Source organism: Tympanuchus pallidicinctus, unplaced genomic scaffold (assembly GCF_026119805.1).
Source record: "Tympanuchus pallidicinctus isolate F22 unplaced genomic scaffold, pur_lepc_1.0 scaffold18, whole genome shotgun sequence".
Lineage (NCBI taxonomy): Eukaryota > Metazoa > Chordata > Aves > Galliformes > Phasianidae > Tympanuchus > Tympanuchus pallidicinctus.
Window position 1 is genome coordinate 12,927,519 of NW_026294699.1, and position 25,685 is coordinate 12,953,203.

Below are 25,685 nucleotides of genomic sequence, written 5' to 3' on the forward strand. Positions count from 1 at the left end.
TACAGTGTGAGTGTCCTAATCAACAACTCTCAGCAGAGTGCAGAAGGCCAGGCTCCGCCAGCATGGCTGCCCTGGTGCCCCTGCTCACCTGTTGGCTCTGCGCTGCGCTTTTCATCGCTGCACTCCTCTGTGTTGTAAAAGGTTTTAAAAGATCAGCTTTAAATTTACCTCCCGGCCCGTTTCCTCTGCCCATCATTGGCAACCTGCACCTGCTGGACATCAGGAGGCAGGACAGGTCCCTGATGAAGGTAGGAGCAAGCACACGTGCTGCCTGGGGCCCTGGGGGGGGAATGGCTGCACTTCTCCCTCCAATGGCAGTTCTGAGATAACTGCTCCGTGCCAAATGCTGGGGTTTTACAATGTGATTTAATTAACTAAATGCAAAGCTTTCCGGATGATGAAGGAAACTGTTCAACCCCAACTCTGCAGAGTTTGGTGGGCTGTCGGTATGTAAGAGCTGCCCACACAGTGAAGGCTATGAGTATCTGCATCAGTTTGGGTGGATGAACGTAAACTTTGGCATCTTTATGCTGTGAAATACTCCAAAATATTTGAGTGTCCACATGGCCAAATTGAAAGGCGGATGCTTAGTTGTAGTTGCCAAAATAGCTTGTATGTCTTGCTCGTCATGCTGGTTTTCTAGAAGGGAGTTAGTGTAGCACAGCCTGAAGAAAGGATGTAGGGGAAATAATTTAAAACCATGAGTGGCTTGGACTTGGAAAAACATGGGTAGGGTAGGATGTCCTGAGCTAGAAGAGACCCAGGAGAATCACCAAGTCCAACTCCTGGCTCCACGTGGCCTCAAGCTGCACCAGGGGAGGGACAGGTTGGACAGGAGGAAAAATGTCTCCAAAAGGAATGGTGCAGCACTGGCACTGCTGCCAGGGAACGGTGGGGCCACCAGCATGGAGGCGTTCCAGAACCACAGAGATGTGGCACTGAGGGATGTGGTTTGGTGTCGTGGTGGGGGTGGGTTGGGGTTGTGCCTGGTGATCTTAGAGGTCTTCTCCAACTTCAACGACCTCATCAGCAGAGCAGGACGTAGTGCTACTGCTGACCACTGGTTTTTCCTCTCCTTGCAGATTTCGGAGAAATATGGGCCCGTGTTCACTGTCCACCTGGGGATGCAGCAGGCGGTGGTGCTGAGCGGCTACGAGGCGGTGAAGGATGCCCTTCTGAACACAGCGGATGTGTTTGCAGACAGACCTGCTATCCCCATCTTCCATCACATCCAGCATGGAAATGGTACCGGTGCCTTGCACAGATCAGGGAACGCTCACTCTGCTGTTTTCCAGACGTGTTCTATCAATTTCAATCACATTTAGGAGTCTTGAGCCCATCGGTGGCTACACGGGGAGGGATTGAGGCAGTTTGCTTTCTGCAGAACAGCAGCTGTGAGCACCTTCCTATTTGCCTTATCCTTGTTTTTTTTTTTGCTTTTTGCGGTACTTGGGTCACATTTCCAGGGTTCTGCTGCAGTGCAGAAGGAAGGAAATTATTTTTCACATGAAGGCTGATGTCCTTATGCAATCTCTCTTCTGCAGTTACTGGCAGTTCAGACAGAGCCTGGATCATGCATGACTCATGATAAAGACTGCAAGAACTGGCAGGAGTGCAATAGCACGAGCTGTTTGTACCTCAAACAATTACTTCTGTAAACAGATTTCTGGCATATTTCTGCATTGCATGTTAAGAAGTAATACACTGCCCAAGACGAGACATTGAAAAACAGTGAAGGGAATAATCCAGGGCTGAAAGGAAAAGATTTGATGACCTAATATGTATATAATGCATACAGCGTGTGGGGTTTTTTCATCTTGTTTTTAAAAGTGAGGCCCAGAGTGAGGAGGGGTGCACTGTGTGAAGATGTAGACCGTGCTCAGCCCTGGAGCCAGCTGGGCAGGGAGCACCACAGTGGCACCAGGGCTGCCTGCTGTGCTGGTCTCTGCCAAACAGGAGAGCTTTTGGCATCACCTAAGGGCCAGCTGGGGAGATTTCCCAGCTGTAAGCTGTGGTACCTCCCTGCCAGCCCTCCTCGTCCCCTTGCACAGAAGAAAGTTCATCCTCTAAAACTGCAACGGGGAAATTGTTTGTCCCGTTCATGACATGGACAGAGCAGTGTCGTCTGCTCCGAGCCTTGCTCTCTGAAACAGCTGCGTTGTTTTCCTGGAGGAAAACAAGTCAGCCTGAGACAAATACCACACGTAGAGATTTTGCTGTGTGTGGCTGCGAAGGGACAAAGCTATAAATAGGCAAAACCCAGAGGTGTGAACAGCAGTTTGCTTCCTGCCCTGTGGAACCTGCGTGGGGCTGGGCTCTCCTGGGGCAGCCCTCCCCCAGCACCCGGCCCTGCATGTCACAGAGCCCCTGTGTACCGAGCAAACCCCACAGCAGCTGTGCAGCCACACCATCCATCCCTCCGTAGGTGTGTTCTTCTCTTCCCAAGAGCTCTGGAAGACAACAAGGAGGTTCACCTTGGCAGCTATGCGGGAGCTGGGCATGGGGAAGCGGCTTGCAGAAGAAAGGATGCTCGAGGAGCTGCAGTTTCTCACTGAGCTGATCAAATCCTTCCAAGGTGAGCTGGGCTGTTTTATTACTTTACAGAGCCACTGCAAAGATCTCAGGGTTGCTCTGGAAGACAAATGCAGGTGATTTGGGCCATTTCCAGGTGGGCCATTCCGACTTCGGCTTTTGAACGCAGCCCCCACCAACATCACCTTTGCTATCCTATTTGGGAGAAGGTTTGACTACGCAGACCCAACGTTTGTCACTCTGCTACGACTCATTGATGAAGTTATGCTCCTTCTTGGCTCCCCGTTCCTGCACGTAAGTCACCCCCCATGCTGAGTGTAATTGATTTATAATGCATGGGAAAATCAAAAATGATGCTCTAATAGTTTCAAAAGAAACGTATTTGGCTTGCTAAACATTTGGAGTTTTCTTTGCTAGAGCTTCATGCTTTATCTTTTTGCTTTATTACCTCTTTAAAAATGTAATTTCATTGTTTCATGAGTTCACTATCACTTTCCCTTAATTGTGTTCTTTTAATTCATGTTTATAGGCTGTGTCTAGACAACTCTGATAGCTCCCATTCATTTCTGTAAAGAATTTTTCGTAGGAGACATTTTTATACACTACATTTGTTTAGTTAGCCAGAAAGAGAGACTCTCATACCATGTCATTTGGTTCCTCACCCAACTGATGTCTCACATATGATCCTTAAGTTTTGCAGTCTTTTACAGAAGGTTTTTTTTTCCCCCCATGTTATTTTCCCTCTTTTTTTAGCTATTTAATTTCTACCCATTTCTTGGATTTCTTCTCAAACCTCACAAGATGATACTGAAAAAAGTAGAAGAGGTGTGTGTGATCCTAAAGAAACATATCCAGGAAAGCAAAGCAAATATTAATGGAAACAGTCTGATGAGCTACATTGATGCTCTGGTCTTCAAACAAGAGGTATTTCAGCATTACAGTGGCCACTGATGTGGCATCTTGTGCAGAGCCACACTGCTGCAACGTTCTGTCTTCCCATGCTGACAGCGCTGCCTTTTTCTGTTTATTTCCCTACAGGAGGATAACAAAAGCAATACCATTTTTCACGATGCAAATGTGTTGGCCTCTGCTCTTGACTTGCTCATGGCTGGCACTGAAACCACATCCACCACCCTGCAGTGGGCCGTCCTGCTGATGATGAAGTACCCCGAGATTCAAAGTGAGACACCTTTGTGGGCTCACTTCTCTTACACAGGGAGTTAAAGCACTCTGCAGTGACTTCATAAATGCTGCTCACCTGCAAAAGCCCCATAGCTTCTCTCCAGGGCATCCAAAATCTGAGTGCCCGCCGTGTGTCCATCTCTGTCCAAGCTTTGTATGCTGCCCTTCAGGACTGAGGGATCCGAGGGCTTTCTCTCACCTACTGCCAAGGGCTGCATATCTTCATTGCATCCCGGAGGGGTTCAGCCAGCAGTCACCATGGGTCAGGGTTTGGAGACGATTTCCTCACTCGATGCCTTTCCTTTGACCACAGAAAAGGTGCGTGCAGAGATTGAGCGCGTTCTTGGCCCTGGCTGCCTGCCTACCTTTGAGGACCGGAAAAGCATGCCCTTCACCAACGCGGTCATCCACGAGGTGCAGAGATTTGTCACCCTTCTGCCACACGTTCCGCGCTGCACCTCTGCTGACACCCATTTTAAAGGCTATTTCATCCCCAAGGTACATGCTGCTCTGCAGCCCAAAAGCAGGCGGTGGCACACGGGGCAAAACGCCGCGGGCAGATTTGGAGTGTGGGCTTCTGCTCAGAGCTCAGTAACAGCACAAAGTGACGTAGTTGTAGGTTAGTCAATAATTCCAGCAAAGGCAGTATGTAATAACCAGTATCACTTGATCACGTACAAGCCTAGAAATCGCTTCTCTGGAAGTTTGCTTGAAGGCCCAAAGGGTTTGTATGCCTGGATGGCCTTCAGCTGAACACGGCTGTGTTGTAGGGAACAACAGTGATTCCTCTGCTCTCCTCGGTGCTGCTGGATAAAACTCAATGGGAGACGCCGGATGAATTCAACCCCAACCACTTCCTTGATGCAGATGGGAACTTTGTAAAGAAGAAAGCGTTCCTGCCCTTCTCCACAGGTAACAGAAGGGTTTGGGCTGGCACAGGGCTGAGTGTGCAGGCAGGTGTTGGGCTGTGAGCTCTGGCAGGAGCAGCACAGGTCAGCAGTGGGGATGCTGTAGCAACATTCACTCTGGGTTTCAGTGAATTGCAAAATTCAGTCCTCAGTGAGAAGCACACCAGGCCCCAGGGTTTAAAGACACCTCTGGGATGTAGAAAACTCAAGCAGGAGTTCTGCCTTCTCTCTCCCTTAGGAAGAATGGTTTCTAGGTTGTCCCAAACCAATGCCTTGCAGGCTTGGAGTGAAGCAGCCTTGCTCAAATACGTATGGCAGACCAGTGGCAATGGCTGCTGATCATCAACCCACTATGTCTGCAGTTCTGCAGCCTGTTCTGTCCCTCACACTGTTGCCACTGAGTGGTAGGGAAGAGTTCTCAAGGAAACTGCCAGCCCACAAACCGCTGTGCTCTTGGCATCGCAGGGCGGAGAAACTGCATTGGAGAAAGCCTTGCCACTGTGGAGCTCTTCATCTTCTTCACGGGCTTGATGCAGAAGTTCACCTTTAAGCCTCCCCCCGGGGTGAAGGAATCAGAGCTGAACATGGCAGCAGAGGCCGGGTTCACCATGCGGCCGTCCCCGCAGTGTGCCTGTGCTGTGCTGCGCCGGGAGCCCCAGCCTCAGAGTGCACAGCATCCCATGTAGCTGCTCGCTGCGGAGCCCAGCAGATGCACACAGGAAAAAACCAGATCTCACTATGCAGTATTTAGCAGCAATTCTTACCCAAAGCCTTTCAATTACTGGCGCTGTGCTTAAAATGTGCTGAGCAAATGGTTTTGTATGAAGCAGAGGAGAGCTGGGCCTGAGGTGAGCTGGGAATAGCACCCAACGCATGACGGGGAGTGACAGAACCATCACTGTTTCACACATTAAATGCACAGCGAAAGGAAATGTTCCCAGTTCTCAGCTTCTGAGAGAATGTTTCTCATGGGCGGTTTGTTCCTTCATTTGGAGAGTGACATTAGATACAGGTTGTCTCATTCTCGCATCCGTGCTCTTCTCCCATTCCTTACTGTACCTGCTGTGATGAAGTACTCCCAGATACCTGCACCATGTCCACTGGATGTCCTTCCTATACTTTCCAGTCTTTTGATTTTCAACCCCAATACCAAACCGTGACCTTTTAGGTTCCTGTACTCTGAGGGATCTCATCACACCCCTTCACTACTGATGACAACAGGCCTCTCATTTCCAGCAGCTCACTTCTTCCTTGGTCTGAAATGCAGAGTAGGGACCAGAAGGATTTGACAGGTCTGCAATGGGGGGTGGGCTGAGCCAATGCCCTTCAAAGAGTTTGCACAGGTGAACCCCATGGAAAGGGGCTGTCTGCTGTAGGGTGGGAGGAGGGCAGCTCCCATTACCTGCACACCACCTGATTCTTCCAGGTTAATGGTGAATAAATAGTGCACATCTCTTTGCTCCTATCCCCGCTCCCAGGTGAGTGCAGTTGGACTGGGGGTTCATAAAGCTGCGAGGTGATCCCAGCACGGAGCCCTGGCTGTGGCTGACAGGGCATTCTGGCCCAGTGAGAACTGCAGTGACTCGGAGGGATCGTGGTGCCATCTCGTGGCAAAAGGGAAATAGAGATCATCTGCGTGATGGTTGTTGCTCTGGCCAGCGTGCAAAGGGGCTGCAAATAGAGGGGCAGTGCTCGTTGCACAAGTTGCTGCTATTCTGGCACCTGGCCGTCGTCCCTTGGACAGCAGAGCCCCGGGGAAACCAGTGTGCTGATATGGAGGCTCTCCAGCTGAGCCATTTGTGATAGGATCAGGGCATGCAGAACCTCTCAGCCGTGGGGTACGAGTTGAACCAATTGTGTTATTGGCACTCTGGGCTCAGGTTCAACTCCATGGCGTTTGCTTTTCTGCAAAGTACAAAGCTTGGTGGCAGAAACATCTGATGTAATGAAAACGTGGGAGAATTAAAACTTTATTGGGTTCCCGTAAAGGGAAAGATATAAACAATGTGATAAAGCACACGATAAGATAATGCATATGGAGAACAGCGATTCACAGGCAGCTATTTGGATGGAAAATATCCTGAGCTGTACATCAACTGGATTGAGATTGCAGAACGTGATGGCTGATAAGAGCGCTATGGACTGGGGCAGCAGACAGAAAAAGAAAATAATGACAACTTGGTCTGATCCAAATTCTCCTTGCATGAGTGTTTGCATGCATACAAGGCTCCACTTGCAAAGAAATTGCATGGTTGGTTCCAATGGCCAAACTGTTCCAAACTGCACTGATTGCCCAGGAGTTCCTGAGAGAGGGAATGCGTTTGCTCCTATTTTAACCAGGTCAGAAAAGACAGACATCCATAAAACTAGAAATGAGTCTGGTTTATTTTCCTGTATCATTAGCCTTTTATGGTCACTTGCTGGTATGAATGTTAACTGCAAACTTATAAATGTAGATCCTCTTCCATTCAGACTGTGGAACAGTGTTGAACGTGGTGGCGGCAACTCTTAGCTATCTAGACAGGCTTGCAGACTTTAAGGTGTCTTTCAGGACTGTGTTTCAAGGAGGAAGAACTTCATCCCCACAGCCCGTGGATGGGTGGTTTTGCACTCTCAGTGCTTGTCTTGGCTGCCTGCCCCGGTGGGATTTTGCTGGAAGCTCTGGCTAATAGGAGAGCTTGGCTCAAGAAGCACCTACAGCGTATTTCAGCTCCCAGTGAACGTTGGTGTGTCTTGAGTGGGAATTTTGGGCAGATTTCTGCAGTGTTGTGAGCCTTACTTCTTTGGCGTTGAAGTGTGCATGTCACACCTACATGTCATGGACACACACCCCCTGGTCCTTCAGCTGCTCGGTGTCCCTCTCTGGGAGGGTCACCAGGATTGTGCTTTCTCATTGATCTGCCTGCATTCCCCACAGCAAGGGAGCAAAGAGCAGGTCAGCGACCTATGGGGAGATGTAGGGGTGGGAGTGGACAGAGACAGCGGGAGGGAAATACGACAGAGCGTGGCACGTTGGGACGGGGCGATGAGCCCTAGCACAGCTGAGATGGGCCTTGGTGTTGGCCCCGCCTGGCCGCCCCGCAGCAGCGCTGCCTATTCGCGCGGGACGGCACGGGTCGCCTGGGGCCGAGGCCTTAATGTGAAAGTCGTTTCGGGGACGGTCAGGTCCAGGTCAGCCTCTGAAACTCCCGGCTGAGGTTGGAAAGTGAATGTCTGCAGCAGCCCGACAAAGAAGACAAACAGCTCCATCTTGGCGAGGCTTTCTCCGATGCAGTTCCTTCGCCCTGCGGATGGAAGCAGCGTGCTTACTTGACGGCAGTATCAAGCTGGAGAAGTCCTGTCACAGGGGGTTTACCAAAATGTCTCACTCCAACTCTAAATGTTGCTTTGCCAGTGCCCTACCACCCCCCCGACCACAGGGCTGTCCTTCTTCCTAGAAAAGTCCTTTCCCCAGCTGGATCTTTGGGAGCCAGCTGTTGAGCTTGTTATCCAAATGAGAGGCAGTAATTAGCCATGAGGACCCCTCGGTGTGGCCGAGGCCTTTGGGTACCTGTGGAGAAGGGCAGGAAAGCCTCCCTCTTGACAAAATTCCCTTCAGCATCAAGGAAGTGGTTGGGGTTGAACTGGTGTGGTGTCTCCCACTGCGTCTTATCCAGCAGCACCGAGGTGAGCGATGGGATGACAATTATGCCCTGGGAGAAGACACAAGAAATAGCAAGGCCCAGGGGTGCCTGTGGTGCAGCACCAAGGGTCCTGGGTGAGGGGTGTGGGGAAGGGGCTGGGGATGAGGAGGAGCTCCTGTCTACAGTGGGTTTACCAAAACGTCTCACTCCAACTCTAAATATTGCTGTGCCAGGAAGATTCTTGGCTGGGCAGAAAGGCAGGATTTATTGCTCTGTGTTGCTTTATTTTGTGACGTGGTTTTGTTATTGCTTCGAGTGGGGCAGGCGGAGACCCTGAGGATTTCATCCCCTCCACCAACAGGGAGATTTTCCCAGCCGTGCCAAGCACTGAAGCCAAATGCCACGTGGCACGGTGAGGACCTGAGGCAGAGGGTCAGATCCTGAGCATTCCCAGGCAAATACTTCACTGGGCAGATGGCATCAGAGGTTAACCAGGGTCACTCTTGGAGTGTGGAAGTGCTGAGCATGAGGGCCTGAATCGAGTTCCCCAGTACCGGTCTCTCTGGGCTCAGCACAGTCATTGGAAAGGAAGGAACTCTTCTGGGGTAATTCTGGACATTTGTCCCTCTAAAGAAGCTGCCTGCAGTGCCACTGGCAACAAGAGGAGCGCCGTGTGCCCTGGGCTGGGCCGTACCCACCTTGGGAAGGAAGTATCCCCTGAAGTGGGTGTCCACAGCAGTGCAGCGGGGAACGTGGGGCAGGAGGGTGATGAACCTCTGCACTTCGTGGATCACTGCGTTTGTGAATGGCATCTTCTTGCGGTCCTCGTACGTGGCCCAGCTGCCAGCTTTGACAGTTCTTCCAATCTCCTCCTGCACCTTTTCTGGAAGGAACAAAGAACGGGGATGTATCCCAGCGAGGAAATCAACTCCCCCTGCAGATTTGATTTTGGTAAAATATGTGTTTTTCCAGGGTCTGGAGGAAGAGGAATCTTAAAACACCAGGAGCTCACTTTGGATCTCAGGGTACTTCATCATCAGCAGGATGGCCCACTGCAGCGTGGTGGCCGTGGTCTCTGTGCCCGCCATGACCAGGTCAAGTATGGATGCAATTAAGTTGTCATCATGGAAGAGGCTGTCTTTCTTGTTTTTCTCCTTGAAAAGAACAAGTGTGAGAAAGCTCTTAAAATAGTGTTAGTATTCAGCAAGTTTGGGAAATGCTCTGTAACCCAGAAGGCTGTTGGGTATGATCGTGTGTTTGAGAACAGTGTGGTAAATGGCCTGATATCACTTCTCCTGGGCCGTAGCAGTCTGCACTGAACCTTCCTCCACAGTGATGGGAAGAAGACTAATGCCTCACGTTGGCCCAGATCCAGTGGGAAAGAAGAAAAGATTCAGAGCGTAAATACTTTGTGTGGAATGAAATCAACTGATGTGTGAAATTGCAGTCTCTACTGAAGTAAGATGCAGGGCTAGGCTCGCAGATGTACTGACCATTTATCATTCCAGTTCTTTAAGTGTATCATTCATCTTGGAGCAACAGTATCGGTGATTAATTGATTTGTTGTCATACAAAGAAAAGCACAGTCAGCTTGCATGTGAGTTCATGCATTTTCTACTACAAACAAGGACTTCATGTCACATTATTAGCACTGCTGTTTGGGGGATGGATTGAGAGAATGGCTTCCACATCTCAACTTTGATAGAAAAATCCCTGCAGTAAAGTACACCAACCATACAAGACTGGAATCTGATTTCAGTGCCACTAGAACAATAGCATTAATTTCAGTAGGGTTACATGATAGGACTGAAATCCAGATCCACAACTCTTTTAGCTAGAAAAGCCAAAGGAGACATCACAAACAGCCAGCAGAGCCCAAGCAGACCCATACCTCGTGCTGCTTGAATACCAATGCATCAGTGTAGCTCCTCACACTGTTCTCATTGATATCTTCCCTGCTTGCCTTCATGTATTGCCTTATAATAGCACGCACATCTTCTATTTTCTTTAGCAAAATCTTGTGAGTTTTGAAAAGAAATCCAAGGAATGGGTAGAAATTGAAATACTAATAAGAAATAAAAAAAAAGAAGCGTTAGGTGTGCAGGAGAATCAACATGCTGAAATGGCTTCTTCCTAAGGCACGACAGATGAGGTGAGTTTTGTCTGTAGTAATATCTGTGCATCCCAGGGAGTTCTGTAGGGCTCAGGCTCATTTTCACACGGATGGGCTTTGCAACGTTTTAGCCTTTATGCAGTACAACTCACTTTTAAGCTTTTTTACTGTTCAGTGGAAACTGCCTCTCCACCAGCGACAGACTGGTCAGGAAAAAATGCTAACCATTGGACAGGTTACTTACATTCAAGTATGGAGATCCCAGAAGAACCATAACTTCATCTATGAGTCTTAGGAGAGTGAGAAATGTTGGGTCCTTATAGTCAAACCTGTCCCCAAAGAGCATGAGGAAGGTGATGTTGATCGGAGCGATGCTGAAGGACCTCAGGCTGAAAGGTTCCCCTGCAATGGGAGGAGGAGAGCAGCGTCAGAGGGACGTGGATGCTGCAGAGCACCCCGGTGGGCTCCGGCTCACCTTTGAAGGATTTGATCTTCTCAATGAGGAAGTGAAGCTCCTCACAAACCTTCCCCTCCATCATCTGCTTCCCCATGCCGAGGTTGCGCATGCTGGAGACGGTGAACCTGCGCGTTGTTCTCCACAGGTCGCCGATGGAGAAGAACACACCTGGGGCAGGCACAGCACACCAAGCGAGTTATGGGGCCGGGCGAGGAGGGAGCTCCCCAAGCTTCTGCCGCCCAGTTCCCGTGGCTTTGGGGAACTGGGGTCCCCCATTTCTCTGTGCCCCGGCCCCGCACCCTCTCAGCTCAGCTCTCCTGGTCACACTGAGCCTGCTGGCCGTGGGGTGGGGGGAGGGCTGTCAGACCCACAGCTGGGGGGGAGCCGGTCTGAGTCAGCCGTGCAAACTCTCTGACCCTGTTTGGTTGCAAGGTGGGGCCTCAAGCAACAGCCTTGTCTCTTTGAAGCTTCCCTCTTTGTTCTATTCCGATCATAAAGATCTTTTATCTTTGTGGGATGGGATGATTCACCCTCCTCGATCCCAGTCAGCGCTCCACTGGTTTTTGAGATTCCCAATAACACTAAAAACACCCCCACTTTAGGGTGGAGAGAAAAAGTGATTCTTCGGAAAATCTGTGACCCTTGCTACCTACAGCCTGTGTGAATTTATGGCTTTGGGTCACCTCTGAGCAATTCCGACTTGGGTTGAGAAGATAACAGAGAAAGGACTGATAGAGCAATACTGGCAGCCTCCCACAGGGATATTTTATGTGTAAATTAGCTCTGAATGATGCTTTTCCCCCATCAATCCCTTTTCCCTGTGTAGTGACAAATTCGTCTTTTGATATTGTGGCTGGGTAATTTAATTTCTAATTGTAATCCCAACTCTGGCCTGTGACCGTCATACAGGGCTGCCTTTTGGCTGCTCACACCAGAGCCTGGCCGGAGGAACAAGGCAGGATGTCCTCTGATGTCCTTGGGAAAACCACAGGGATGTCTGGGGAAAGAATTTCCAGCCTCAGCCCATTGCTGAACAGAATACACATCCAACCTGAGAGCTTTGGTGGAGGGAGACAAGATGCTGGGGACTGACTGTATCCAATAATGGATGCCAGGCATCGGGATGAAAGGGCAAACCTGTGCTTTTAAAAACCCCACTCCTCACCCTCCAACGAGAGGATAAGGGTTGACTGCAAGTGCACGACCAAAACATAATGACAGTGGAAATGCATTGCATGAAAGTGAGGGAATGCCATCGGTGTAGGGAGGATCCAAGGAGCTTTTCAAAGCTGGGCTGCTGGGAGCAGCGCCACACTGGCACTGAGCGGCACCGTCCCTCCCACCCCCCCTCATTGCTCTAGTACCGTTTCCATTCTGAATTTGGTCAAATATTGGGATGGATGGTCTGTCTACAAACTCCTCTGTGTAGTTCACAAGCGCCTCCCGCACAACTTCGTACCCGGTCAGGACCACAACTTTCTGGAAGCCAAAATGGAGGGTGAAGACCGGGCCGTATTCTTCCGCAAGCTGAAAGAGAGGTAAGCTGTGATGGTCAGCAATGAGGGAAAGTCCCTCAGTCAGCACTCCCCGGGGCTGAGCGTGGGATGCTCTGCATGGGTGAGCGGAGGGGTGCTCAGGTTTATTGCCCACCCCCTGTCAGTGCATTGCTAATCTGATCTCTTTGTTAAGGAGAAAGTGAAAAAAAACATAAGTGCAACATGTGGAGTTACATTGGACTTCAGATGGCGGTGCAGGTTGGCCAACCAGAGAAAGACCAGAATAGTGCAAATAGTGGCTGTTATATGGGACAGACCTTGCTCCTCTCCCGTGCTCCTGCTCCTGCTAGATCAAGGGATTGGAGCAACAACAGCTGCAGAGAAGGGTCTGCAATGGCTGAAGGAGGGCAGTGAGCGGCCCCAGGTGCTGCCCAGCTGCATGCACAGCCTCAGCCCACATGGTGCAGCCTCAGCCCACGCAGAGGAAAGAGTGCATCCCGACCTGCCCAGCAGCACCCCACCAGTGTGCCCAGCCAGCTATACTGCAATGCAGACACTGCTTTGGTGTTAATCTGTGGGGTGAGGAACAGGGATAACCCCTCTGGATTAATCCCAAATTAAAATCAAATATAGGTGACTGTAAATACAATGGAGCAGGCAGTGAGAGCACGCAGAGGTCAGTCAGAAACTCAGTTTGAAGGCAAACCTGTGCCCAGCACACTGGGTGAGCTGCCCCAGAGCTGCACTGCCCAAAAGGCAGAGCAGCAATGCAGCCTCAGCCCAACTGCACACCCGGCAGCTGCCTGCATTCAGCCAGCACTGGAGCGATGGAGCCCCACTCGAGGAGGGAGCGATCCGCAGTGCTGGCTGTGCCAGCTGTGCCTGGCACCATCATACGGTTCCAGCATGAGTGGAGTAAGCCGTTCTGATTGCAAACCAATGGAAGAGCTTCCAGGCTTCTCCTTTCTGGTTCCTCAGCTCAGTCTTCCCATCCCGCCCTTCTGCTGCTATCTGGATTTTAATGCAAATCCCTTTCATTCCGAGGGAAATAGGCTTTGCAGTGGGACATCTGGATTTGGGGTCTCTGCATCACGACATTCCCCCACCGCTTCTCTAGAACGCAGGGAGGGAAGTGGTTTCCATTCACGCTAGTTCTTTCCTAATGCTGTCCGCATTTTCTGGGTGTCAGAGCTGTCAAATTAATATTTAAAGTCCCACAAGTGCTGCAGACTTCATGTACATCATCGCAATTACATGGAGAAATCTCATATTACCCAGAGGTGTTTTTCTTAACGGTTGATTGCTCATAAATGACACTGCACCAACACAGACATTGGCTTGAAGAAGACCAGAAAGAAAATATTATAAAGCAGTTTCCACACCTTTACTATCGAGTTCAAATTCAAAAAGACAAAAAATCAGCACTGATATAGCCCAGGCAGCTTTAAAATGCACGAGGATCCAGGTTTGGGTTTTTTGTCCTACCTTCATTAGTGACTTATCTTGCCTTCTGATGTCCACCAAGTGCAGGTTACCAATGATCGGAAGAGGAGTTGGACCAGGAGGCAATTTAAACGCTGCGTTTTTAGAGCCGGTTGAAAAATAGAGTGCAGCTAACAGCACTGCTGCACACAGCAGACCCATTAACACAGGATCGGAGATAAAAGAAATTAAGAAAGCCATTTTTTTTTTAAGTACTACTCTGGTTTTTGGTGTTAGAAGCAATCAAAGCGCAGCGGCAGCGCTCGGCTCCTGCCAGCTGGCTCTCTGTTTGTTCTCTGCGATCGCTACAAGCACTCGATTCTTATTAAGGTTTGTAGAGTACCTAAATAAATACTGCATACTCCACCCTCTTTAAACACCTCAGAGAATGTGGTCTAAGCAGTTTGCAAAGCCTGTCCAGAAGTAAAGAGAGTTTCAAATTACAAACCCATGCATGTGTGTGCAAGAACATATACATGGGAAAAGGTGCTTGGCATTCCTCTATTGCCTCCTCCGCCCGAGACCTCCAGGTCCCTCACTGGCAGTGCTGTGACCCTCCGAACGCTGCTGACACGGGGGAATGGAAAGGTTCCTCTGAGCGCTATAGGAAACCCCCAGCTTTGGGTTTGGATGGGGCTTGGGATGTTGGGGCTGCTAAGGAGAGAAGCGGTTAGGGAAGGCTTTGACTTGGTCTGTGTCAAGTGGAGATCAAAGGTTGTTAATGATGGTAATGGCCCTGTATCCCGGGGTGCTGCAGCCCGTTGAGCTCACAGAGTGGCTGCGGAGTGCCCAGAGGGGATGGGATTGCAGACTTCTGAGGTGTGCAGGACATGTAGGAGCTGGCCATGGAAAATTAGCACAGGTCAAGTGATCGTGAGTGGATTGTGTGTAAATTAAATGGGAAGGCAAAATTGGATCTGAAGTTGCTGGGGGGTTCCTCATTTGGAAAGAGCAGCTTCTAAGAGACAGAGGGGATAAATTAATGAAGTTAATGAAGCTCGCTGAGCTGGAGAGCTGCAGAACCTGAGCATGATGGAGAATGGAACTATTGTGAGTCAAAGGTATGAAACACCTGGAGCATGCGTTCCTCCTGGAGGTTCCCATCCCCTGCAGAAGGGACTGACGTCTGTCAGACTGAGCCGTGGCTGTCAGAGCGATGCTGGAAATAAACCGTCCATGGAATACATTTGCTCAGGGAAGAAAGGTCTGTCGTGATGCGATCAGGAAGCACAAAGCTCCTTTTATCCAAAGCTTTGATTGTGGAGGGGATGTTATTCGGCAGTGTGTCCTCAGCACTGTGAGAGCAAAGAGGGCTGTGAAGGCAGCAGGCCTGGTGTGCAGGGGGCACAGCGTGCTCCTGGGGCAGCCCTGGTGCTGCAGAGATGTGGCGGTGCGGCAGAAGCAGCGAATGTGTTGCAACATTTCTGGGATTTTTTTATTAGTTTCCAAGAAATGGGCTGGAGGCGACGGTTTTCTTTAGAGCGTGCCTTGTGTGACTCAGCCCTGCTGCAGCCAGCACAGAGCAGCAGGGGTGCGAAGCAGGAGAGCGGGGCCGGGGTGGCACAGGGTGCAGAGCGGGGGCACAGCGCTGTGCTCTGCGTGTGCTCCTGTGTGCTCTGACCGGAGAGCTACGTGCCACTGCCGTGCTCCTGGTATGTCATCCTGCCCTGGGAGCCGCCAAAATAAGAAAAAAAGCCTTTCGGAGAGAGATTTAAATTATGTCTGAAAGGCCAGGAGGGGGGGGGAGCGCGTCGGGTTTTCTTAAACCTACCAAGCTCTGAGTGCAATGCATTAAGATGACAAAGGTAAGTCAAGCTGTTGTGATGACAAGAAATTCCTGTCTCAACAACCCGTCTGGTACGTGTTCTGCTCCGGAGCCACGCTGCTACGTGCTGCCCTGCCCGGCACCCAGCACAGATCCCAGCACAGAGCCCTGCCACGCAGCGGCACCGCGCGGGCTCCAGGTGAGCCTTCGTATTCCTTCCCTACCTGGCGTTTACCTTGAAGAACACGGAGCTGTATCCTTTCTGCGCTGTTTGAGTTTTTAACGGGCAGAAAAAATCTGTTTCCTTTATTAGCTTAAATGTGTTGCCATTCACTTTAATTTTCTATTTTCCCTCTGCGATGAGGAAAGGTTGACGGCAGCAGATGACTCCAATCACCTCTGGGACACTGCGTGGGCCTGCCCTTCCTTCCTCCCTTCTCCATCTCCTCGTTAAGGCAAACAGACACATCTTTCGTGCCAGTGTCCATGTGGAGGGTTTTTCTTCTCCATCACTGTTTTCACTTCCTCCTATCCTAAATTCTCTGCAAGTAAATCCTTTTAGAAATATGATAGCCAGAACTCAAAGACACCTCAACTACTTGTCTGTATCCTTGGGACCAACGCAAGAAAACGCCTGGCATGGCATCTTCAGCATCTCGTAGGTCTGGGAGGACTCCAATTCACCAGATAATCAGCTCTGAAAATTCTTCCCTTATAAATGGCATCAACTTGTGGACTGTGCAAATGCTTAGGAAAAGAGACACTTTTGAAGGGACGATTGAAGCAGTGAAGAAGCCTTTATGGTTGCGACTTTCTAGAAACAGCCTGGTTTCCTTGGAGCTGTTTGTGGCTCGGGGCATTGCTCACACTTTGTATTGTTAAACATGTTCTGGCCGCGTGTTGCCCAGGGATCCCTGCGCTCCTGTGGGCGTACAAAAGGAGGTGCAGCCCAGCTTTATCAGTTTGACCCTAAATCTACTTTATCCTGCAATGCCGCATAGATAAACAGCAACAGAGCAAAATATTTATTTGTTAAGTAGGAGCTAAGGTCAAACTTGCAGTAGTTAGACTGCAAACAAAGCAGCAGCAAAATGAATGTAAGCAAGCGTAGCAGCAAAGGCATTCTTGTTACACAGCTTGTTCAGCAGATTCCTTGAGCTGGATGGGAAGCTGGAGCTGGCCTCAAGGCACAGCACAAGTGAAAGTGCAGCCCCAGTACAAGCACAGGGAACGCTCAAGTGCAATACTGGGACAAAGCACAGCTATCAGAGTGCTGCCCTTAGTTGTGAACTAAAGCTGCAAAGAGTCAGAGCCTTGGCTGAACAAAGAGTGACTGCTTTGTCATCTCTTCGTACTCTCTTGCTCCTTTCTTTCCTTCCACTTGTAGCACAGATCAGGTTTAGATGCAACATTTTGTGCTAGACTTGCCCCAGCCACCCCCTCAATCTCTGTAACTGTCAGTCTCTCCCTTTTTTCTTTCCATCCTGACTTGCATTTCGTGCTTCCAAAGCAACACAAAGCATCTTCAGTGACTCACCACTCTCTAACCCTCATCTGGTTTCCTGCCTGTGTTAACAGACGAAGCCTCCTCTCTTCCCCGCACCATCATTCAGGTTTCCCACCTTCCTTCTGCAGCACAGCTCCTTGTTCCTACACATAATGGCTGCTCCAGAAGATAATCATTAACTGTTCTAACCAAGCAGCTGCCCTAGGAAGGCTTCCCTCTTTGCTGACACCAGCTCTGTGCACAGACCCCATGCACCAAGCTCATGGCACAGTAATAGGCTGGGTAGTAAGCTCTTGCCCACCTCTCTTTCCAGTTTTACAGTTTTTAGTGGCTATGGGAAAAATCCTATGGATTGTGTCAGCACTGCAGGGTTTTTGCTGGCAGTGTGAGCATTTTCAGCTCTGTGTTTGTAACACCATTCCCATGCAGGTGACCACAGCACTGCCTCAGGCTTGTGTGCAGCATCACGTGTGCTGGTTCAGAAACCACTCACTTTCTGTGGCTGCTTAGTTTCTGCCAGTGTAGGGTCAGAGCTGTTCTAGAGTGTGACTGGACACGAGTCAAAGCCAGGAGGGGCAAGGGAATGGGAGAAATGCCTTCCTTACTGTGAGGCTGGCCCCCTAGTAAATAGGCTCTTCAGTATGAAACATCCAGTGCAATCGGAGTGAGCTCACTTTCCAAAGCACTTAGCAATTTCCTGATAAGTGACCCATGCCTGGCTCTTGGCATCAGCCCGTGTCACACCCGAGTGTCTGCGACGCTGTGATAAAGATAAGGCTGTGCTGCACAATGGCAGCTCAGTCCAAGGCTCAGCTCAACAGTCATCTCAGGGAGACTTCTAAGGGTCTGTTGTCTCCAGCTGGGCCATCGATAACCAGCTCTGCTATACAGTTGGGATTCAGGCTGAGAAACTCCCCATAGAGGCTCTCAGTGGAGAGCCCCAGGTGAGTTGTTTGTAGAGGAGGCTCAAAACTAAGTCATTCTTTGAAATAGCCCTGAAAACTGCATCTCTGGTATTCAGGGGTGGGTCGTGCTGAACGTGGGAGCAGTGCTCAGAGGTGACTGAAGGGTTTGCATCGTACAGAGGGTACAAGATCTCCTGGAAAGGATCATACGAACAAAAGACAAACAGCAGAACCCAGTGCCCTTTCCCTAAAGCTCAGGCAGACAGCTTTTCCCCCTGTAGCTAGACTGGCATTCAAGCTTGAAGTGCCCACTACACAACCTCCATGTTGTCTGATCACTTGCAGGGCACAGCACAGACCAGGTGAGGCATGGGGTTCAGGGTGAAGCCGACGTCAGCAGTGAGATCCAGCTCTGCTTTGTTCACCCCTGGAGGGGGCTGGAAAACAAATTTGCGGAGCAAGCCTGCGAAGAAGAGGAACAGCTCCATTTTGGCCAGGCCTTCTCCAACACAAGCCCTTCGTCCTGAAAACAAGCAGGAGAGAAGTAAATGTTAAGCAGTGGAACTGTTGGTGATGGCATCTGAGACCTTCTAAACTGGACACGCAGTCTGTGCAGCTGAGGTAGGAAGCTTTTCCTTTCTTTTCTCTGTATACTGGGGAGGGGGGTACTGCTGACTTAGTGTCAAGTTGCCTGGAAGCCTGCGGGTGTGTGAGATCATCCAGTGCCTGGGGGTAAATAAGCGTCTGCCAGATCTCCCAAGGAGCAGCAGGTTGTAGCAGTGGTGGACAGGACCAATGTCCAGAAACCTCTTATCCTGCCTTATCAGTGTCCTTCACTTACATACTTCCCTGGGGTCAGTGGGCACGGTGCTGTTAGCCTAGCCCCAGGACGGGCACAAATTACCCCTCTCACCTATGGAGAATGGAATAAATGCCTCTCTCCTAGCAAAGTTCCCATCAGCATCCAGGAAGTGGGAAGGGTTGAACTGATGCGGGGTTTTCCAGTGCAGCTCGTCATTTAGAGCAGAGGTCAGCAGCGGTATAATCTCTGTACCCTGCAAGGGATCAAAGAAGCAGCTGTTTGGAGCAGAAGGAAGCTGGGATAGCTTTCTTTTTTTTCCCATGTGAAGAAACAAATGAGACTGAGCCGTGGCAAACAGAACCAGAGGATGCTTCCTGGCCCCACTGTGGCTTTGCCTGTTATCAGTAGTTGCTGCTCTGCTTTTGCACCATGAAAGAATTCTTGCAGATTCAGACAGATCTTTGGAGAAGTCTACTGAAGTATAGATTTCACTTTGGGCATAATAGAATCAAACCAATGTGACTTCATTAAAGTCTGGTTATTCTGGATTCAAGTGGCTGCAACATTCTACAATCACCACATGTTTTTAACAATTGTTCTGCATCCAAGTCAAAGAATTACACGGTGGATTAAACCGAGCATCAAGGCGTCTCTAGATATGTAGATATTTCTTATCAGCTTTAGATAACACGGTAATGAATTGGTGCAGTGTAAGCTGCTGGTCCCAGAGCTCACCTTAGGAATCACATAACCTTGGAAATTCACATCTGTAGGTGTCGATCGTGACACCCCCATCGGGACGATGTTGGCGAATCTTTGTACTTCGTGTATCACGGCCTCTGTGTAAGGCATCCTTTTCCGGTCCTCCAGCTTCGGCATCTCCCCCGGCTCAATCACCTGGTTCATTTCTTCCTGAATTTTTCCTTGTGGGGAGGAAAGGATTAAGAAGTTGATACTCCTCTCATCTTACAACTGAAGTAGCCTTCAGTTTGGCCATGATGAAGAAAAGGGAAAACTTTGGGGGGCGGTTGGGAAGAACAGGAGGGGGTGGTAAGGCAGGGCATGGTGTGGTTCTTTCAGTTTTACTCTCGAGCCACGGGAGCTTGAATGGAGCACGACAGGACGTCCCATGCCTGGCTCTGACTGCACACCTTTGTTACCCCATGGCCTTCAATGGAAACCAGATCGGGAGCAGCTCCCCAGGAGATGGGAAACCTTTAGTGACATATGCTGATAGCCTGCAGGAGAACAACGGTGGGAGACCTCCTGTCCCTTCAGGCTGCCTCTCGGCCTCTCCCACCAGGCTGGGCTGCTTTATTGCAATCCATCTGAATAAAACCCCTGTGTAAAGTCAGTGGTTGTTATCTCTCTCAGAGAACTCACAATAATTACCCTAAATAGTGCTGAATGAGTTCCACTCCCTTCCATAATCCGAGCCTTATGCATGCAACAGAATATCATACAAGAGGAATTCTCAGCCTTACTCTGAATTTCTGGGTATTTCATCATCAGAAGGAGACCCCAGCGCATGGTTGTAGAAGTAGTCTCAGTCCCAGCAGCAAAGAGATCCAGGGTTGAAAACAGCAGGCTTTCATTGTGGAACATACTGTGGGGTTTCTTTGACTCCTTCAAAACAAACAGGCAACAGCTGTAAGTTCTGTAGCAAGTGATACCAGTAGTGACTACATTGCCACCATCTTTGTCTGCATCTTAGGTTTTTGTGATTGACATGCTGTGGGAAACAAAATATTTAGAAGGCAATAGAAGGTTTTAATATTAGGACTTACACTGTATAGAATTTGTGTATATCCAGCCTCCAAATCCTGATACTGGGTCTATAAGAACTCAGTTACTGCAGTGAGGTTTGCCACCACATTATTCTTGCAGGGAGGTTGTGAATAGTCTTTTCCCTACATGTGTTGGGTGGCAGCTAATTTCAGCACAACCCCAACCAGCAGTTCCAGCAGAGTGATGGAGTGATGGGATGATACAGCACTGCTCATCATGAGGATGAGCTTCAACATGTTCTGCTCAGTGCAGTTCTGTTTTTACTCACCCTCCATCCCTGACAGATGATCAGTCCTAATAATGAGCCAGAGCCAAGAGAATCCCAGACTTAGCTTTGAAGTACCTGTTGTTGCTTCATCATGAAGGCATCAACGAAGCCTGTTAAGTTATTCTCATTAAATTCTTCTTTGTGCTCCTTGAAGAGTTTCTGGAGGAAAGCACTCAGCTCCCTGATATTTTGTAGCACGGTCTTGGAAGCTCCAAAGAGAAATCCAAGGGATGGGTAGAAGTTATACAACTGTGGAGCAACGGAAGCCTGTTAGTTGGTGTTTTGAACATATACAGGTATCACAAATGTGAGCTGCCCTGAGCTCAGCACTGCAGTGTGTCATACAGGCATGGTGTTTGCAGCAAGTCTGGTTTTGCCTCCAGCCTTCCATGAGAAGTGGACACTTCTGCAAGGAGACCCCCAAAACAGTTTCAGTTCTGGAGGCACGCTTGAGAGGGCATTTTAGTGCCAGTCTCTGATGTGAGAGATGCATTGTGCTTCTCCTCTTGAAAGGGAGTGAATTAGTTCCTTTGGTGAAGGTTGTTTTTCTTTCTCTTACTGATAAGCAGCAGAGAAGGAGCCCAGGGGCCAGGGAATCTATGTGCTGTGGATACAGAGCTGCAGTGTGTCCAGCACAGGCTGCTGGTGGTGTTCTTGTTCTCCCCTCGAGAAGCAAGGTGTGGGAAGCCACGAGGACAAACACCATCAATCAGACATGCCCCTAAAAGCTAAGACTTAAAATCAAGCCCTTACCAGCACCATCGGAGAGCCCAGCAGCTTGGTATTCTCATTTAACAGCTTCAGCAAAGTGAGAAATGCTGGATCATCATATTCAAACCTCTCTCCAAACAGAATAGAGCAGATGACGTTGGATACAGCATTGTTGAGGATCATCTTCGTGTCAAATGGTTTCCCTGTAGTTCAGGCAATGCAAACAAATGATGATGGGATGATGCCCATTTTGCCCTGTGATGCAGGGGAGCAGCTGGCTGGCCTTAGATATTATCAGGGAATGCTGTGCAAAATGCCACATTCAAGGCATGGGAAAAGGACAGAGATTTGGTCAGGTTTTGGGGAAATGTGGTCCCAAGCTCCCTCAGAAAAAAACTATTTTACCACCCAGAATGCAGTAGGGAATCTGGTTTCAATGTCTTTAGGCCTCCATTTAATAACCTACCTACGCACATGCTGAACTTTAACCATCAGATACCACTCACTCAGTGTTAAACTTTTGTGAATCTTTATTGTTCTGCTAGACACGTTTTCTGTCTCTGGATGAAATTCTTGACACTCACCTTGATAAGATTCAAAATATTTAATTAGAGAATTCAGTTCCTCGAGGATTTGGACCTCAATCGTTCTCCTTCCCATTCCGAAATCTCTCAGTGTGGACAAGGTGAATCTTCTCATAGTTTTCCATAACTCTCCGTGGCTGAATGCTATGCCTAAAATGAAAGTGTCAAATCCTTATGCTACCTGTGGTTAGTAAATGTAAGGCCTTGTTACAGAGCTACTCTGCATGATGGTACAGACAAAAGGCAGGCATAAGATGATGTTCTTTGCTGTCTCTTCAGATCAACTACAAAAACCAATGACAAAAAAGCTGTTTACCATTTCCTCGTGTCATTTTCCTAAATATGGGTATTTCTGCTCTCTCTCCAAATTCTTCAGCATGATTTAAGAGGGCATCCTTGATGGTTTCGTAGCCAGCCAGCACCACAGCTTTCCTGGGTCCGAAATGCACGGTGAAGACATTGCCATATAGCTTGGAGAGCTGTCACAGTGAATAAATACATTCATTCCAAACCAGAGCTGGGTCCAAACACTGCCTCCCTCGCTAGCTTCCAGCCCACAGCAACCCTCCCACCCTACTCCAGGTCTCCAGGTGCTGCTGTACTGTAACTGCTGAGCAACGGCTATCACTGCCAGCATCTCTCCTTGCACCCTGTTTGCACAACAAGGTGTCTGCTATCGCTGCTCCTATCAGATGAGCAGTCAATAAAAAAAGCACTGCATTCCTGTGGTGCTCTGCAGCAACAGGCCAGCATAGCAATACTACTGTGTGGAGGCTGTTTGCAAATGCTGTAGCAGGCGGCTGTTTATTTTAATACCACTGACCTGAGGCAAGCGGGTGTGCGCACCACTTTGGGGCTGAAGCCACAAGCACTACAAAAACAAAGCTAGACAATAACTCTTTCAGGATAGCACTTGTCCCTAATTATTGCAAGGTGGGTAGTGTTGCAGTCATAGCAAAGTTATTTGCTGGCCACCAGAAACTTCAGCCTAACCAGGAAGCATTCCCTTGTAGATAATGTCACAGGAGCACTGGGCTTTTATAGGAAATTAAATATGAATCATCTGTCACAGAGAAGAGTGGCTTTGACAATCAAATCACTCACTTGGTATTTTAGCTTTAGTTTAAACACTGCGAGCTGTCCGCTCCAAATGTCTCCTTGTTTCTGATGTGCCTGAATTACCATTTGCTATGCATTAGATGCATGCCGAAAATTGAATTTCAGATTAGAAGCAGCTCCTGTTATTACACCAGACAAATTAAATTTGTTTTCATCAAATGACCATTTGACAGCTTGGGAGATAACATGAGCGCTGGTTCATGCCTCCCTAGCAGCGAACAGGCATGCAGCAGGTCTGGGGCAGGGCATCACAGCCACCTCCTGGCCTGCCTTTGGTTATTTCTTCTCATTAGGACTTCTTGGTGTCAGCCCTGGTTTTACTCAGCAGCACAAGGATTGGATGCAGCACATCTGACAGCCTAAAGCTGGATGGCAGCTTAGGGAAAGTGAATCTGGTGCCTTCAAGAGACATCTGTATCATGGGATCCCCCAGGACTGCCAGAAACAGGTGACTTTTCCTATGGGCATACCTGTGGTACGGCCATGGAAACTGCTCTGCACAAGCCTGAGGGAATCATCAGTCAAGGCTGATGGACACTGTGTGAGTGCTGTAGGAAAGCTGCATTTTGAGGCCAAAAGTCCTTCTTCCATCACTAACTGCAGAATTTGAGCACCTGCAAGGTCCTCTTGTTGTGTCTGCCCAGGTGAGCGTAGCAGGACTGGATCTCCCCATTGTCAGCACACAATTCTGTCTCCATTTCCCTAGCTGCATTCTTTGCTTTGGGAATTGCACACTTTCCCCCTACCTGCTTGTTCCCAGCCTACCTCTGTCAGCGACTGGAATGGCTTTTTCAGGTCCACCACATTCAAGTTTCCAATCAGAGGAAGAGGCTGTGGCCCGGGAGGCAAATTGCAAACTCTCTTCTTCCAGCTGGTGGTGAAGTAAAGGAGAATGGCCAGCGCTGCTGCCAGATAGAGCAGCGAGCTGATGGCCACGCACTGCAGCAAGCTTGTTACTGCCATGGCTGGATCAGAAACCAGAATGTGGGTATGAGCACCCTGGGGCTTCCTTTATAGCCCTTCTGTCATCACCTGAGCACACTTTGTGGGAAAGTGGCTTTGCACAGAAAAAAGGGCTCTCAGGTCTTGTTTACTTCCATTTGGACCACGTGTACATTTTTACCTGCCAAAAAAGCAACCTATTTTATTCAGAAAATTGGATTAACTTAATCTGAATCTCCTATTTCATCTACAAGAACAGAGAGCAAGGTGTTTGTTTTCCAGTGTTATGTGCATGTTGCGGTCCATGTGATTTCTGGTGCAGAAGGAAGGGCTGTGCTGGGTCCTCCCATGGCTGTCCTGGTGCAGGGACTTGGCTGGAGCACTGCACAGCCAATGAGAGAAGCAGAACGTAGGAGGGAAGGCCCTCAGTAATGGCTGGGGGCAGCTGGCAGGGAAGTCCCTGGAGAACAGAAAGCGAACCAAGTAGATGGGACAGAGCTGACATGATGTGCTGACTTCAGGCTTGCAGAAAGGTGTTGGTCCCCCTAGTTGGTAAAGCTCTGCTCCTCTGGCATGACAGCAAAATCACTTCCTTGGGCAACCCCGTGTTTTCATGGCAGATGTTGTTACTGACCTGCAAGTCCTCTGCTGACCATCCCAACAGGCCCTGAAATCACTGCACTATTTTGCAGCCTGCTGGTCAGAGGCAGCGTGCTTTGTCTAGTTTGGTGATGTCGTGGTTCCTGCCTTTTCAAGAGCAGGTATGTGCAGGCCTCTGGGAAAGACCATCCCCTCCAGACTTCTGCCTAGGGTGGGAAAGAGACCCTGCATGACTGCAGGTGGATCAGAGCAGGGCTGGGCAGCAGGCTGGGCAGAGGAGAGAGGCTGCCTGGAGCTTCTGCAGAGCGGGCGCCAACCAGGAGGAGCGTGAAGCCCTGAGCACTGAGTCATCCACCATGCCAGGGCATGGTCCTGCAAGAGCCAGCGTGTCTGGGGGGGTGACAGCTCACCAAAGAGCCACCCGCACCTTTTGTGTCCTTGGGGGATGTCGGCGAAGCAGAAAGGATCATGAATGAGAGACCACGGCTGTCATTGGTGGCCCGAGGGCAAGAAGCCAATGTGTAGCTCCATCACATATTCTCAGGTGGGGATATTTTGCTCCCCGCTTGCATATTCTGTCTGATTACCAGGCTGTGCTGCTGTTCCACCCTTTAGAAATCTTTGGTTTTAATAATAATACTTTTTGCTAGAATCCTCCAAGGCTCTTGGGCACAGGGTCTACTGATAGAAAAATGATTATTTATTAATAATAATAAAAGTACATTAGCTGGAGGCAAGGGGAATCAATAAACTCTGATTAGATTGACATGAAAAAAGGTGCCTGCATGTCTGCCTGTTCTCCATAGCTGGTTATCTGGGTGGAGGGAAGCTTTTTCATGAGGGGATGTACCTGCAGGGGCAATGATGGCAGTGCAAGGGAAGGTAGGAGGACAACAGAGGG

At 49.4% G+C, this 25,685-nt stretch overlaps 3 protein-coding genes and 1 long non-coding RNA gene across 6 annotated transcripts; 2 read left to right on the forward strand and 2 right to left on the reverse strand.

Moving 5' to 3' along the window:
• On the forward strand, positions 1-9,985 carry LOC128079033 (cytochrome P450 2W1). 2 transcript variants are annotated; one of them, XM_052679880.1, is made up of 9 exons: positions 2-248; positions 1,083-1,245; positions 2,426-2,575; positions 2,669-2,826; positions 3,286-3,456; positions 3,571-3,712; positions 4,028-4,212; positions 4,485-4,626; positions 5,088-5,562. In XM_052679880.1, exons 1-9 carry the CDS (start codon positions 63-65, stop codon positions 5,306-5,308), a joined length of 1,518 nt encoding a protein of 505 aa, XP_052535840.1. In that variant the 5' UTR covers positions 2-62; the 3' UTR covers positions 5,309-5,562. The 2 variants fall into 2 exon arrangements, with proteins under 2 accessions (XP_052535842.1, XP_052535840.1); XM_052679882.1 differs by lacking the exons at positions 4,485-4,626; positions 5,088-5,562 and adding an exon at positions 9,218-9,985 and having other exon boundaries at positions 1-248.
• LOC128079034 (cytochrome P450 2W1-like) lies at positions 6,564-14,738 on the reverse strand. 2 transcript variants are annotated; one of them, XM_052679883.1, is made up of 9 exons: positions 13,797-14,738; positions 12,180-12,342; positions 10,834-10,983; positions 10,603-10,760; positions 10,137-10,310; positions 9,258-9,399; positions 8,944-9,128; positions 8,173-8,314; positions 6,564-7,906 (listed from the first exon to the last, which is right to left on the reverse strand). In XM_052679883.1, the coding sequence occupies exons 1-9, from the start codon at positions 13,992-13,994 to the stop codon at positions 7,716-7,718; spliced, it is 1,503 nt and encodes a 500-aa protein (XP_052535843.1). In that variant the 5' UTR covers positions 13,995-14,738; the 3' UTR covers positions 6,564-7,715. The 2 variants fall into 2 exon arrangements, with proteins under 2 accessions (XP_052535843.1, XP_052535844.1); XM_052679884.1 differs by lacking the exon at positions 13,797-14,738 and having other exon boundaries at positions 12,275-12,347.
• LOC128079048 (uncharacterized) lies at positions 12,224-19,525 on the forward strand. Its single transcript, XR_008205955.1, has 3 exons — positions 12,224-12,353; positions 18,316-18,591; positions 19,220-19,525. It is a non-coding gene; the product is annotated as an uncharacterized LOC128079048 (long non-coding RNA).
• On the reverse strand, positions 18,306-24,205 carry LOC128079043 (cytochrome P450 2K1-like). Its single transcript, XM_052679914.1, has 9 exons — positions 24,008-24,205; positions 22,440-22,602; positions 22,124-22,273; positions 21,582-21,742; positions 20,904-21,077; positions 20,257-20,398; positions 19,508-19,695; positions 18,884-19,025; positions 18,306-18,493 (listed from the first exon to the last, which is right to left on the reverse strand). Exons 1-9 carry the CDS (start codon positions 24,203-24,205, stop codon positions 18,306-18,308), a joined length of 1,506 nt encoding a protein of 501 aa, XP_052535874.1.
• Positions 24,206-25,685: the final 1,480 nt, after the last annotated feature.

Coding starts and splice junctions, on each gene's coding strand:
- LOC128079034 (XM_052679883.1), bottom strand. CDS start 13,994: ATGGCTTTCTTAATTTCTTTTATCTCCGATCCTGTGTTAATGGGTCTG. Junction 10,761..10,833: donor GAAGATCAAATCCTTCAAAG/GTGAGCCGGAGC, acceptor CTCCCATTGCAG/GGGAACCTTTCAGCCTGAGG. Junction 8,315..8,943: donor GGGGATACTTCCTTCCCAAG/GTGGGTACGGCC, acceptor GTCTTCTCCCAG/GGCATAATTGTCATCCCATC.
- LOC128079033 (XM_052679880.1), top strand. CDS start 63: ATGGCTGCCCTGGTGCCCCTGCTCACCTGTTGGCTCTGCGCTGCGCTT. Junction 2,576..2,668: donor GCTGATCAAATCCTTCCAAG/GTGAGCTGGGCT, acceptor GGCCATTTCCAG/GTGGGCCATTCCGACTTCGG. Junction 2,827..3,285: donor TTGGCTCCCCGTTCCTGCAC/GTAAGTCACCCC, acceptor CTCTTTTTTTAG/CTATTTAATTTCTACCCATT.
- LOC128079043 (XM_052679914.1), bottom strand. CDS start 24,205: ATGGCAGTAACAAGCTTGCTGCAGTGCGTGGCCATCAGCTCGCTGCTC. Junction 20,399..20,903: donor TCATGATGAAGCAACAACAG/GTACTTCAAAGC, acceptor TTTGTTTTGAAG/GAGTCAAAGAAACCCCACAG. Junction 19,696..20,256: donor GAAATACCCAGAAATTCAGA/GTAAGGCTGAGA, acceptor CCTCCCCACAAG/GAAAAATTCAGGAAGAAATG.